Source organism: Saccopteryx bilineata, chromosome 2 (genome assembly GCF_036850765.1).
Source record: "Saccopteryx bilineata isolate mSacBil1 chromosome 2, mSacBil1_pri_phased_curated, whole genome shotgun sequence".
Classification (NCBI taxonomy): domain Eukaryota; kingdom Metazoa; phylum Chordata; class Mammalia; order Chiroptera; family Emballonuridae; genus Saccopteryx; species Saccopteryx bilineata.
Window position 1 is genome coordinate 2,793,923 of NC_089491.1, and position 14,636 is coordinate 2,808,558.

At 67.3% G+C, this 14,636-nt stretch overlaps 1 protein-coding gene across 3 annotated transcripts in view; it reads right to left on the reverse strand.

Moving 5' to 3' along the window:
• Nucleotides 1-14,636, reverse strand: part of RXRA (retinoid X receptor alpha) — a 108,453-nt gene that overhangs the window by 60,454 nt on the left and 33,363 nt on the right. The window contains exon 1 of one of the 3 annotated variants that reach the window (XM_066255756.1): nt 1,076-1,214. The exons of the other annotated variants lie outside the window; for them this stretch is intronic. Within the exon in view, the coding sequence (XP_066111853.1) occupies nt 1,076-1,181 (106 nt within the window). The 5' untranslated portion in view covers nt 1,182-1,214. Of the gene's footprint in view, nt 1-1,075; nt 1,215-14,636 lie in introns of those variants that run through there. 3 annotated transcript variants of the gene reach the window in all.

The following is a 14,636-nucleotide window of genomic DNA, read 5'->3' on the forward strand; positions in this document are numbered from 1 at the left end:
AAGCTGTGCAACCTCAGCAGGTTAGGCAACCTCTCTGAGCCTGTACTTCCTCTTCTGCAAAGAGATGTCACAGGCGAAGGAAGTGGCCAGGAGGCAGTGGATGAGTGACCACAAAGCTGGCCTTTCCTCATCTGTCCCCACAGGTGACAAACACAGGTGGTAAGGGTGCAAGCAGCCGTCAGCCAGCAGACCTGGGTTTGAGGCCCAGCTGCGTGACTCACAGCCGGGTGGGGCCACGGGCATCTGACGCAACCGCGCTAGGTCGCCGTGTCCTCGTCCTCAGAAAAGGGACAAGCGCCTCGGCTTCAGTTCCCTTCCCACGTCACAGAGCGCTTGCGGACGGGGTATCCACTCCCTTGCTGCCCTCTGGACTAGGAAGAGGCAGATAAACAAGGCCAGGCCCCGCCCAGGGACGCCTAGTCCAGAGTCAGACAGACAGACAGACAGCCTTTCCCACGAGTCCGAAGGGCCCAGTCGCTGGTATTGCAGGAGGAGGTAGCATTTCTGTCCAGGTGCAGATATCCAGGGGGGCTTCCTGTAGGAGGCACCACTCACCTCCCTCCAGCTACAGCACAGGAGACGCCTACAACGCCCCAAACCAAACCCTGGGCTCTCCGTACACAGACCTACATACAACGACCCCATGATGCCAGCCGCCCTAGCCACATACCCCGCCCGGGAAGGGGGCAGGCAGGCTCAGAGGGCCCTGGCAGCCGGGGGCACAGGGCTGGGGTCCAGCTCCGCCTCTTCCCCCAGGCCTCGGCGGTCATCAGGCCGCCTGTCCAGGCAGCCGTGTTCTCACCGGGAAGGCGGGCTGGTGACATCTGCAGGCAGGGCTGTCTTAGAACACGAGCGCGCAGGCGGGACACGGTGCCCGGAGCACAGTAGGCGCGCAGCTGCTGAAGTCAACGGGCAACAACTACGACTCCTGGCGCACAGAGGAGCCCGACAAGCCAGCACCGCCCCGGGGTCACTGTCCCGGCCCTTCCCGGCCCTCCCAGTCCCGGCGAGGGTGCGGGGGGCTGCTGGAACCCCACCGCATCCGCCCCACCGGACCACGAAACGGCTGCCTTACCGGAGCCGTGTTTTCGGGACGCCGCTCTCCACCGGCCCTGGCTTGGCCGCCTCGCTGTGTGGCCCGGGGCCAGCCCCTCACCCTCTCTGGGCTCCCACTTCCTCATCCATCCATAAAGACTCCTCGCCAGCCCCTCCCTTGCTGACAGGCGACAGGCAGGCATGACCACAAGTTCCTAGAACCCCCGGCCCCACCCAGCAGGGGACCCAGCCAGGGTCCACAGCGGCCCTCGCCAGGGACATGGGTCCTGAGCCCTCTGCCCCTCCTTCCCTCAGACAGCCAGCTCCTGAAGCAGACAGAGCCGGCTCCACGCCTGGGCCGTCCGAGCCCCCTCAGTTGGATCAGAGAGCCCCAGCTACTCCCCTGAAGCCACACAGCTCAGAAAGGCAGAGCCAGGTGCCTCCCCCCAGCAAACATTCCCACAGTCTGTCTCCTCCCTGTCTGACCGAACAGAATCGTGGCCTTGCCCATCCAGCGGCCTGGACGCTGGCTCCCTGCTCCGCGGCCGTGGGCCCCACTCCGCCTTCCTGAGCCCGTTTCCTTTCTAGACACTCAGCATGAGAACGGCCCCCCAGAGGTTATGGAGAGGGCACCACGATCCCCCAAAATCAAGTGCCGGGAGCACAGTGGGTAAACAACGCGTCTGTGGCCATCGTGGTCACAGTCTGCCGGCCACAGGGCAGTCCAGCCACCAGGCCCTGCTCCGGCCCAAGGGATAAGGATGCCCCCCTGTGCTCCCATCGTCTCCGGGATGGGGGAGCTGGCCCAGTAAGGGGCCTACAACATCCCAGTCCACACAGTCCCTTGGAGGACTCAGGAGGCTAGCACCCTTGTCTGCCACCTGACTGGTGTCTGCCCACCAGGCTGGCAGGAAATCCTTGGCCTTAGGGAGGCGACGCCCCAGACTCCACATCCTGGGTTCAAATCCCACCCTCCACTGCAAGGCCACTTGACCTCCCTAAAACAGGCAGGTCACGAGGATCACGTGGGCACGTGGGCCCCGCGTAACAGCAACGCTGCCCTGACGTCACCACCTCTTCCTTCGCCCTGGGCAGCAGTGGGGGAGGACACAGGGAGCCAGCCACCCCAAAAAGGAGGTCCAGGCTGGGCCTAGCACCCCGGATCCTGACACCCAGTCCTGTGACAGGCTGGCAGGATGTTGGGAAACCCACAGCTCTTATTTCAACACCGCCAGCCACGTCACCGACTGGTTTCCACACGCTGCAGCCCAGCGAGGGCCACTGCCATCTCTGCTGCCCACCCAGCCACCTGGCCACGCGAGGCGGAGGTCAGCCTCGGGTTCCAGCTCAGGCACACAGCGCCCCTCGCTGAACCCCAACTCGGGGGGGATGGCCCTCGTCCTCAGGGGCTCACGAGTCAAGGGTGGGGCCATTTCAAAGGTGCAAAGTCCCCCCCACACACACACACACACAGCCCACTCCCCATGATCCTGGGCCAGGCCACCAGCCAGTGAGTCTGGGCCACCAGGCCAGGGATGGGCCACCAGGCTCTGCGCGGACCCCCGGCGCCTCTGCCGTGGCCAGGGAAGGGGGAGGGTTCCCGTGACCAGCCACCCACGGGCGAGCCGGGAGAGAGTGCGTTCCGGAAAGGGAAAGTGCCCCTGAAGCCACCTCCTCAGCGGCGCTGGGCGGCACAGCCGAGCAGGCGAGGGTGCCCGAGTGCCCAGGGCGCCCTCCCAGCCCAGCCCTGGGCGGCCCCCCGTGGGCTGGCCCCCCCGTCCACGCACGGCCGGTTGGGCCCGACTTGTCCAGCTGAGCCCAGGTCTGCACGCCTTTGCTGAATTTCAGGAGAAAATAAGAGTGGGGCCGGGACAGCGGCTGCCACCCATGGGCACCCCCTGCGCCAGGAACATGGCCCTGCTGAGCGCTGCGGGCAGCCCCCGCACACGCTGCCCGTGGCCCGCCCCTCCTGGTCTCAGCTCTGCGGGCCTAAGGCCGGGGTCCCGCCACCTACCCTGCAGACTCTCGGGGGGGTCCCACCACACCATGGACTCTCCCAGGACCTGACGTTCCTACCGGGGGGGTCACCACCCCTATGGTCCAGCACCGTGCCTAGGGGACTCAGGGAGAGCTTGGGTGGTGGGCGGCAGAAAAGGGTGACCGAGGCCATCAGAACACAACAGGCTTGAAAATCCCAACACGCTCTCAGCGGCCGGGCTGCACCCACAGACACGAACGCCCCACGAGGGCCGACCACGCGCCCTTCACCATGGCAGCCCAGGGGCCGATCACGCCGGGCACAGCTCCAGATCTGAACCTGCTGGGGCAGACGGACAGTGAGCCAGGACAGGGAAGAGGCAGGTAACCGAGGGTAACCAAGCGAGGAGGCCAGTCTGGACACAGAGGCCATGAAAGGCCACGGAGAGCTGGGAAAAGAGAGGAGAGTGCTGAGCCCACGGGGCCGAGCTGGGGGCAGAGAGGGGGCACACCTGGGCATGTCCTCCACAGGCAGAGAGGGGGCACACCTGGGCGTGTCCTCCACGGGCAGAGAGGGGGCACACCTGGGCGTATCCTCCACGGGCAGAGAGGGGGCACACCTGGGCGTGTCCTCCACGGGCAGAGAGGGGGCACACCTGGGCATGTCCTCCACGGGCAGAGAGGGGGCATAGCTGGGCGTGTCCTCCATGGGAAGTGGCTTCTCCAGGGACGGGGGCTCGTGGAGACCGGGTCCAGGGACGGGTTTCCTCTTAACACCACTACCCACTACCCACTACCCACTACTACCCACTACTACCCACTACCCACCACTACCCACCACTACCCACTACTCACCACCCACTACCCACCACTACCCACTACCCACTACTCACTACCCCTGCGCGGTTGATCTTTACGCAGGTGACCACGGGGGGGGGGGGGACGAGGGTCCCGGAAGTCCAGAGTGAGAATGAGGTGAGGTGAGGGGCTGCTGTTCCCTGGCTGGGGGCCCATGGCTTCTCAAGCTCAGGACCCCTGCCCCCAGCCCTCAGATGGAGGAGAAGTCCCAAGGGGGCCTGAGGCACCCCCCGCGGCAGCCAGACACCCGCTCCCGGCAGCCCAGCCTGAGGCCCAGCCGCGCAGGCCGGCGCCGGCAAAGCGGGGGGAGTCAGCGCCACAGTGAACCTCGCCGTGTTTGTTTAATAACAAATTACCCCGGGCGGGCAGGGAGTGCCTTATCGGCGAGCATCCTCCAGCAGGGCCGATTCCATCGATGGATGTCAGGGAGCTCTGGGAACTATTAGCTTAATTAGCAGTTCCTGCAAGGTCAGCAAGAACTCCTGGCTGTGTGGCCCGGGAACCAGCACGGCTGCCAGAGAGGGCCAGGGGGTCCCCCGGGTGCGGGCTGGTGAGGGACAGGAACCGGAGGTGCAGACGAGGCGCGGCACGATGGGCCCGGCGTCACCCCTGGCAGCGCTGCCCCGTGGGAGCCGAGGCCGTCTCCGTGCCCTCGGGCTCCTGTGTGCCCACTGCACAGGCGGGCAAGTCGAGGCCCGGGAGGCGGCACTGGAGACAAAGGCGGTAACCAGGGCAGAAGCCACCACACCCTCCAGCCAAGTGCCAACAGCCAGGCAAGAGGCTCGGAGCCGGCTGGGCTCCCAGCCCAGCCCAGTGCCGGTTCCCCGCCGGGTCTGAGCTACCTGCTCGCCCGGGGTGAGACCACCGCCCCAGCTGCCCCTCCCAGGGAGCACCGGCCTTTCGGAGGCAGGAGGCAGCCCTCAGTCCCTGCGCCCGGCCTGGCCTCGGGCAGAGAGCCAGGGACCCACCCTCTGGGTGGTGTGCACAGTCCCCCGGCCCTTCTCACCCTGACACCTTCCTTCCACGTACGACTTCTGGAAGCAGGAAGGCCAGGACGGTGCTCCCCCAGTCACGGCTCACGAGGAGGCCCCAAGCCTGTCGGTGGGGGGCTGCTCCTTCCTGCCCTCCTCCCATGGCCAGGGCTCAGCCCCACTGGCCCCAGGCCAGCTGCGTCCTTCCTGAGGAGCTCAGGGACAAGGACCCCTTCAGCTGGTGCCGGGGCGGGGGGAAGGGCCGCTGCATCTGCTCCCCCTGAGCGCCCGCTGCCGCCGACACCCTGGGGTAACTCGTTCCAGATGTGGCCGGTGGAAGACAGGAGCAGCCCTGCACCCTGCTGAGGAAGCTGGAAAGGGCCTCAGATGATGTGGAATTCCTGAGCCCCAGCCAAGCCCCGTGGACCCAGGAGGGGCGCGAGCAGGGAGCCGGGGAGGAGAGGCGGCTCCCCGGCTCCCCGAGCACGCCAGAGACCACCCAGGCCGCGCTGATGCTGGAGAACACCCCCCACCCCCCCCCACCAGGACCGCAGTCCCTGCCTGGCCGCCTCCGTGCTGGGGCCCCGGCATCTGACTCCCATCTGTGACAGGCCTGTGCCGTCCCCGAGGCTGCCACTGGGACAGAGAGAGATGCTGACAGTGTCGGCTCCAGCCCAGGAGGACGGGTGCACACAGGTGCCAAGACAGAGCAACACCCCTAGAGGTCGCCTGCTTGACCCCTGACCCCTGACCCCCGACCTCTCGGCCACCCACGAGCTCGTGTGCAGGGTCTGGCTTCATCACTGCTCCCGGACCCCGTGCCACTCCCACCTCACACTGCACACGGCCTTCACGACGCTGTGGGACTGGTCCCCTACCCGGTCAGGTGACCCTGGATGGGGCACAACCCTCTCCAGCTTCAGTTTCCTCACCTGTAATGTTCAAACAGTGAGGGCCCCAAACCAGCTCACACTCCCAGCTCCCCTCCCCCCACCTGTCACTGCCACTGTCACGGGCCCACTGGGGCCCAGACAGCCCTGACGTCACCACAGGCAGGCTGGGCGCCGCATGGCCTACAGACCGTCAGACTCCCAGAGCGTCCATGCTGCCCCTGGCGGAGCCCGGCCGAGGTGGGGGGCGGGGCCCGGGCCCAGGAGCTGCGCCATCTCTGTCCACACCTCCACCAGGAAGCCCCCAAAAGCATCTGGAGGGGCCAAGGCAGGAGGGCAAGGCAGGGCCCCAGCTGGAACCTCAGCCTGCCTGTCCGAGCCCCAGTTTCCACAGCTGTAGGCTGCCCTCTCGGCTACGGGGATGTGCACAGGGGCCGTGCCTGTGAGAGGGGGGCGCCCAGAGGGGCTGCCGTCCTTCCTGTCGGCAGAGACGCCAACCCGGGCCCTTCCCTGGAGCCCCCTGGAGAGCCAGCTAGCCCAGCCTCGCCCGAGCACCGGCCACACCCTCCCCCGGGCCCCTCAGTACCCTCAGAGGGCGCTCGCTGGACCTGCTGGGACACACCAGCCCACCCCACGGGCTCTGCACCTGTCCTCGAACACCTGGGCTTCACAAGCAAGACGCTGCAGGCTGCCCAGAGCCAGCTCGGCGGGAAGATGTCTTGATCCGGCCTGAGAGTTGGGGGAGGGTCAGGCACAGCCCGGTGGTGGAAGTGTCCAGGAAGCCGGGCCGGAGGGGAGACGGGGCGGGGGGGGGACACACAAGTGTTTCCAGCACCCACACCCACGCCCCCGCTGCGCACACCCCGTCTCTCTCGCGAGTGGTTTTTTTCTAGGGGACAAGCTCTTCATCAAGACAGTCTTCCCCTAAAACCGCTGAGACGAGGGGACGTCCGGAGCCCCAGACGTCTGCACGAGGTGAAGTGACCATGTTTATGCCCAGAAAACGCACCAGCTGGGCCTGCCCGACGGGCCTGCCACGGGCCCGCACCCTCCCGAGTCGCCCTGCGCGGGAGGCCCGGGAGCCTGCACGGTCGGGACGGGGCCTCCACGGCATGAGGCCGCCCTCCGAGGGCTGTGCCCGGGTGGACAGACAGAAGGACGCCGCTGGGGTGTCAGCGAGCACAGCCGTGGCCCCAGCGCCCGGCACAGCACAGCAGACGCAGGCTCCTGGCAGCGTCCTCCCCGCAGACACAGCTCACGCGAGCCTCGGCCCGTGGGCACCCTTACGGCCTCCCTGGGGGACCGTGCTGCCCAGACAGGGAAGGCGCAGAGGCGGACGCCCTGCAGGGGTGCGGCCAGAGCAGCCCGCGGGGTCCGCCCCAGGGTCCACCCCAGGGTCCACCCCAGGGTCCACCCCAGGGTCCGCCCCAGGCCGCGAGGGCCAGGCGCTCAGACAGGAAGCCAGGGAGCTGTGAAACCAGCAGGTCCTCTGAATGAATGTCTCCACCTCTCCTCCCCCAGCCCCGGGCAGGGAAGCGGGTAGACAGGGGCTGTGCCTGTGGGGCCGCCACTCGGCTGTCCTCGTCCCCCACCTGTGTGGGACAGAGAGCCAGGAGGCCCACTGCCCGCTCGCCTGCGGCCAGCACTCGGGTGACACCCGTCACCAGACGCAACGACCCCCAGAAGGCCCCTGTCTGCAGAAATGAGGGCCCAGCACCCCAGGAGGCCCGAGATTCCACCTCGGATGCCGGGAGAGGCAGGAGGAAGGGGTGTCACCTTTGCTCTAACTCACCACAGCAAGGACCTCGCCCGGGACAGGGCTGGGAGCGCGGGAGTGGAGTGGTCACGACAGTGGACGATGAGGCTTGCGGGGACGGGGCCTGGGAGCCAGGCGGGTGCAGGCTCGGGCGTGAGGCTGACAGGCAGGGCCTCCCTGACCGAGGAGCAGTCCCTTCCCGGCCCCAAGCCCCTCAGTCTGGCGCGGCCACCAGCCCAGCGTCCACCCGGGCCAGAGGCAAGCCCCAGCCACCAGCCAGCGTCCACCCGGGCCAGGGGCAAGCCCCAGCCACGCAAGGGGCACCCGGGAACTGGTGGTGGGCTCAGCTCCAACACAGACCCTGAGACCCGCTGCAGTGGGGCCTCCGTCCCTCCTGCCCGGAGGAAATGACCACAAGTGTCTCCACGGCCAGGCCAGCACCTGGCTCGGCAGGAATGCTTGGAAGCCGCGGGCCACCAAGGGGAGAAGAGGTGGCCCCACTCCTGGAGGCGGCTCCACTCCCACAGAGGCCACCACAGAGGCCACCACCGACCCACTCGATGCCCCCGGCCATCACCGTGCTGGGCGCTGGGTCACAGCGTGGACCCAGGCCCGCCCGGCTCCCGCCCTCTGGAGCTCAGAGCCCGCTGGTTGTAGGAGAGACAGGCCTCGGACAAGCCACCAAACCAGAGCTTGTGACAGGAAGGAGAAACACAGGAGGACCCCAGGAGCAGCCAGTGGAGACCCCAACTCGGCAGCAAGCCCAGATCGCCCCACCCCAGGCAGGGTCCCCTGACCTGAGACATAGGATGTGAGCTGGGAAGGGGCTCCTCCCACCAGCCTGGGGCCCCGCCCAGCCAGTCAGCCACACCTCGGGGGCATCCCTGCAGGAGCTGAGGCTATGGGGGACGCCCTGGCGCCCCAGAACCGTGGCTGCTGGGAGCAGACTGCTGTCCCCAGCCTACAGTACTGCCCGGGGACTCCCCGCGGTGCTCAGGCACCAAGCTCTTGTTCCAGAACCTTCCGCCTCCGCCGGGTCACCTGGGCAGGCGGTGGGCGGCCCCAAGCGCCACGGGCCTGGCTCCCCAACGAGGACTCTCCAGAGTCCCCGACTTTAATCAGGGCCGTTGCATGCCTGCTTAGCAATTAGGACACAAATTACAGAACGAGAAAGCTCATTACCAGCAGGTGACAGCGCTCGGGTCCCCGGGCAATCGTGCACCCGAGAGGCGGGCCAGTCCGCGGGAGCCGCCTCACCTCAGTGCCCTCGACCTCACGGGTCACCCACACCTGCCGGCTACCGCTGTCCCTGCCCCAGCACCCCCCACCCCCAGCCTACACGCGGGGAGCGGAGGGACGCCCACGGGCCAGGTCCTCCAACCGGCCTCCGCCCACGCCCAGTGCGGACCGGGACAGCGCCCCGGCGGGGGCCTCAGTCTTCCCATCTGTGAAATGAGGACATTCGACAGGATCTCCAAGTGCCCTGCTGGGTCTGAGACCCGGCACCTGGCCCGGAGAAAGTTCTAGAATCAATCCGCTGATGAACAAGTTCAACAAAAGGGTCACTGCGTTCATCTGACGGGTCAGGTGGCAGGGCACACGGGAAAGTCGGGTCTGACACCCCAAGGCCCGCTCTCACCATCAGATGGCATCGAGCAGAGTCGGGGAGAGGAAGCCGCGGGGGGGGGGGGGGGCTCTAAGGCGGAGGAGGCCCGAGCCAGGCACGGCAGGGGGGGGCTCCCCGGGCAGAGGCACCTTGCCAACCCTGCCAGGCCTCCTGGGTCTCCAGACTGCCCAGAGGGGGCCCCAGATCCCGGACCCGGGGAAGGGCAGGGTTCCCCTGAGCTCTGCCAGGCACTGGAGACGGGACCTTGTACCAACCTGGGCCCCCTCCCCCAGCTCTTCCACGGAGAGCCAGTCTCGGAGCCCTGCCCGCCGGGCCCCATGTGCCCACCCTCCAGCCCGGATGGGGAACTCCCACACCTTGGCCTTGCCTGAGGGCAGCCGCCCCCCACCCAGAGGGACCCCAGGACTTAGACGGAGCTGTCCTGCCAGGGGAGTCCGACCAGAACGCCCGGCCCGACCGTCCCAGATCCCAGCTCAGCACCCCCCCGCCCCCGCCCCTGCCCTCCACGCAAGGTGAGCCCCGTGGCCAAGGAACCCTGAAACGGCTCCTCCTCCGTTTCTGAAGAACTTTCACCAGACCCGGGAGTGGGGAGCCACAGCGGGCAGCTGCGTTCAGACGAGGCGCCCACACCCACACCCACACTGTCTTCACCCCCAATTCTCAGGAAAAGGAAACGGCTCGGGGAGGGCACCCAGCCGGGCACGGGGAGGCCACATTCAAGCCCCGGGCCACTGACTCCCACCACGTGCAAGTCTGCAGGGCAGACCGGGGCTGTCACAGCGCGATCCTGTGACCAGCAGGGGTGGGAGCGGGAAGGAACAGCTGCTTCCTGCCAGCCCTGCCCCCGCCCAGGAGGACAAGCACATAGCCGCAGCCTGTCACTGGCTCAGGAGGGGCCAGACACCAGCCCAGCCTCCCAGGGTCCTGCCCTGGTCAAGGCCGCCGGGGGCAGCTGGCGGCTCCAAGCCCAGCCGGGGGCCCCTGAGCCGCCCCAGGTTTAGGTAAGGGCCTGACACCTCCCCTACCTCCCGGGTAAATAAAGTGACCGTGATGAAGCCAGCAGGGGCCGTGCAGCTGAAGACCCTGCACGCAGACACTCCGCGCGGCTGACCGCCTCACTGCTCAGACGCCCTGCTGGGTGCCCGGCCGCGTCTCCAGTCCGGGCGGCTCCTGAACCTTTCACCTGCCCCTTTGGGGGGCAGGGAGGTGAACAAGGAGCCTCAGTTCTGTGGGCCCCTTCCCCTCACAGCCCAGACCCATGCACAGTCCCCCGGCCCCCTGCCCAGCTGGACAGACGACCAGAGCCAGCCCAGGCCACCAGATGGGAGGTGACCTGGGCCAGGGGCCTGGGCACCCAGAGCTGTCACAGGGCCCTGCAATCCCAACTGGACAGAAGGGGGCAGCCTGCTGTGAGCTCCACCAGGGGGGGGACCCCAGGGCCACAAGTGATTGCTGACCAGGTTTGTTGTTATTCACTCAGCAGAGTACACGGGAGGGGTCTTCAAGGAAGAGTCAGTGCGGACTCACTAATGGCAGGAAGGGGGTTGTCAGCCCTCCAAGGCTGGGCGCACCCCCACCACCACGCCCCCCCCAAAGCCCCGCTCAAAGCCATGCTCATGTCCGTGGAATCCATTTTCCACAGGAGCTGGGGGTCTTGGGAGAAGTGGGAAGGGGGCCCGAGTGGGGGCAGGGAGGGCCAGGTGGGCAGGTACCAGCCAGGAGCAGCCGAGAGTGCGGAGAAGGGAGGCGGCCGGGGACTGCTGGGCAGGGGAGGGGGACACGCCGCAGCAGCCCGGTAGCTCGTCACTGCCAGGTCACTGTCACAGGTGTTCCCACACGGGCCCAGGGTCGGCCTGTCAGAACCACCCGAGCCCTCCTCATCTGCTGGGCCTCCGTCTCCCCAGCACAGGGCGAGGTCGGTGGCTTTCAAATCGGCTCTGAGACATCCGGAAACGGAGCGGGGGGCGGCCCCGGGCCCAGCCGGACAGAAACAGGACGTCCTCCCGGCTTTCACCCACAGAGGGCCCGGAGAGCTCTCCAAAGCCAGCCTGTGGACCGTCCCCTGCAGGCCTCCCCCAGCCCCCACCCTCGGGCTGCAGACCCCCGTTGGCTCCCAGGCCTCACCCCAAACTTCTGCACCCCAGAGGTGCTCCACAAACGCTCCCTGAGCTGAACAGACTCAGACTCCTCTGCCAGGGTGAACGGTGGGTGGGGCACCAGGCCTGGTGAAAACCCACCCGCTACCCTGCGGGGGTGGGAGCCCCTCGGCCGACGGGGCCCTGGGTGGCTGCAGGGCGGGGGGGGGGCACACCTACACCTCCTCTTCCCTTCATGGCCAAGCCCCAGGGGCGCTGGGCCTCCGTCCCTTTCCCGAGCCCTCCGCCCGCACACGCGGCACACTTCCACACGCTCCCACACGCAAGCCGGGCTCAGGCCTGCCAACATTCCCAAGCCGCCACGCTGCCTCGCGCAGACCCCTGGCCCGGGCCTGCCCCAGGATCGGCTGTGTCTGGCAGGACAGGAGAGGCGGGGAGAGAGCCGGGCACGGCAGCTCTGCCGGGACGCCACCCAAACAGAAGCCTGGAAAGCTGGATTCCTGGATAATTTTCTGGAACTGGGACTTGTTGGTTCCCACACACGATCCTTCCGAGCCCCACGGAGTCAAGTCTAGACCCCTTCCATACAGGGCCTCGGAGGCCTGCCCAGCCTCGGCTCTTGACCTCCCCATGCAAACCCCAGAACTCCTCTCGCACCTCTGGGCCTTTGCATATGCTGTTCCTCCACCTATTCCCGTCTGGACCTGCACATTGTCACCTCCTCCAGGAAGCCTTCTCTCCCACTCCACCCCAGCCCGGGTGGATGAAGGCCCTTTCACCCAGGGCTGTAACTACCCTGTCCTGCCCCTCATTCCAACCAGAGCCTGCACCCTCACCTACGCCCTGCCTGAAGCTGACTGCTGACAGCCCGTCTGGCCTCCTGCCCAGCTCACAGCTTGTCAGGCTCGGGCTCCCAGACTGGACTGGGCAGGACTGGGCTGTTTCAGCTCTGAGCTGGCTGAGGAGCTCACCGCAGCTCCCTCCTCCGCTGGGGCCCAGGGCCCCCAGGGGGTCGGTGTGCAACACAGGCCCTCCCATGGCAAGCACCGTGAAGGAGGCGGCTCCCGAGTGCACCGGCAACCAGGCTCTGTCCGTGAGGACACACGTGGACACCACACCACACACCAACCACGTCCCAGCCAGAGTGTCAGGAGCAGATCTGGGTACCGTGCACAACTGCAGAGGCCCCGGTCCTCTGCCCGGGGCCCAGGCCACAGTCGGTCTTCTCGGCGCCCTCCTGGCCGCCATTGCCCCCCCCCCCCGCCCTGGGCTCTGCTACAGACCACCCCCACGGTCTCACCCTCTGACAGAACAGGCCAAAGGTTGCCCAGAAAAAAAAGAGGCCAACTTGTGAAGAAGCCGTAATAACTTACACACAATTTCCTAAGAACAGAGAACTCTGACGGGAGGGTGAGAGGGTCCCTTCTGCTTGCTTCTGGCACATTCGTGTTCCAGAAGGTTCTGGCTAACATACATCTGACCGCTGCTTGGGCAGGGCACCCCCTGTCTAACATCTGCTTGGGACTGTGTCCACCACGGCTGATCCCAGGCCACGCAGGGCCTTGCCCCCAGGGCCCCGGCTGGGTGTGGGTCCGCGGGGTACAGCAAGGCTGCCACCCTCCCCGCTGACGCAGCCATGGGGCCTGCGGCTCACCCGTGTGGACAGTCCTGCAGAGAGACAGACCTCTCACCCCCGGGGCAGGTGAGGAAACCGAGGCCCAGGAAGAGCCTGACGTCCTCGAGCCACAGCAGAAGGGGCCCCAGGGCTGAGCCCAGCTCTGGGCAGGCCCCTGGCCCGGCCCTCCCAGCCACCTCCGCCCCAGGCCCCGCCAGGACCCTGGGAGCCAGCAGAAGGAGGCGGCGGTGGCAGCGGTGAACTCCGGCCAGCTTCCTCCCGGGGAGAGGGCCCTCCGCCCGCGACTAAACCTGTCTGACTGCCCAGACGCTCAGCGCCTGGCGACTATCTGCCCATCGCATTTCTCAACCCGGCACCCAGCAAGCGATTGCGACAGGCCGTGGAGACAGATAAGGAGGCTCGGGTGTGGGCCGGGCGGGGTGGGGGTGGGTTGTGTCGTGTTGTGTGTTGTGTTTCCTCCTCTGCTGTGCTGTCTCTGCTCCCAGCCCGCTCCGCTGGCGGCTTCCTGGGGGTGCCCGGGGGGGGGGGGCTGGCTGGGCTGGGAAGGAGGCCAGGAGAGACCCCTTGTCACAGTGTGGGGGAGGGTGAGCACCCCCCCCACCCCCACGGAGTAAGCCTCCCTGTCCTAATGACAAGGGCACACGAGCCACCAGCCAGACCGTGACCCTCCCTTCCAGCAGGACCCTGATGAGAAAGTCAACCCCTACCCACCCGAGGCCCCAGGCGTCCGCTCCAGGAGGGCCTTCACGTGTGCCCAGCACACAGGGCGCTCAGAAAACAGGCCGTGCCCGGCCAAGGGACGCACCCTCAGCAGAGGCACAGGCTCTCCCGGCTCCCGAGTAAGAAGGTCGGTGGCTGGGCCGCCGTCATCGGCAGTGTGACGGGCACGGCAGCAGAGGCTGCGAGTCGGGAATCTCTCCCACGCCAGCACGCTGAGCCCAGCCCGAGGCCGGGGTGCGGGCACAGGGGTCCCAGGCCCCCCTGCCGTGTCCTGCCCGTGTTCCAGGAGTGAGCCAGATGGCTCTCTCCCATCTTGTGAACAACTCACAAGGCAGGACTCTCCCCTCCCCGTGTCACTGATGAGGAAATCAAGGCTCGGGGTGGTTCAGGAACTTGCCGATGGCCCCTGCTCTCCCGTAGGGTCACCCACAAAAGCCTGAGGCAGCCCCCTTCGCCCCGACCAGCCTGCCCAGTCCCGGAGGGCTGGGAGCTGGGAAGTCAGGCGAAGGTGGGGCCCCCTCCAGAGAAGGCCCCGCCCGGCCCCAGCCTGATATCGGTCAGTCGGTCACAGGGAGGGAACAAAGACCGGCGGGGTCATGCTTTCCTGGTCCCGGAGAGCCCTGGGTGGACCCACAGGGGCACGGCCCTGTCTCTCTGTGCAGTGGGGGGGGGCCTCGAAGCCCAGCAGCCGAGACAGAGGGCAGGTGGCTGTCCCCCACACCTGGTGTGTCGACTCCTGGGAGCAGGCCAGCCTCCTCAGAAGCCTCTGCTCCTCTGGGACCCGGGTGCCACAGAGCTTTCCAAAACCTGCAGACTCCGGGGCAGGGCAGGGAGCTCCCCTGCACAGCTGCGGGTTGCACAACGGGCCAGGCCCGGACCTGCCTCCCAGGTGTCGCAAGGACCCAACACCCCTCCAGGCAGAAGGCTGCTGTGGGCCCTCGGCCCTGGCCAGAGAGTGCTTCACACACCTCTGAGGACAGCTGCTACCCAGCCCTCCTCTCGGGGTCCCCGTCCCCTCAATTCCGGGCCCACGTCTTCCCCGCCCTCCCCACCTCACCTGAGAGTGAGGC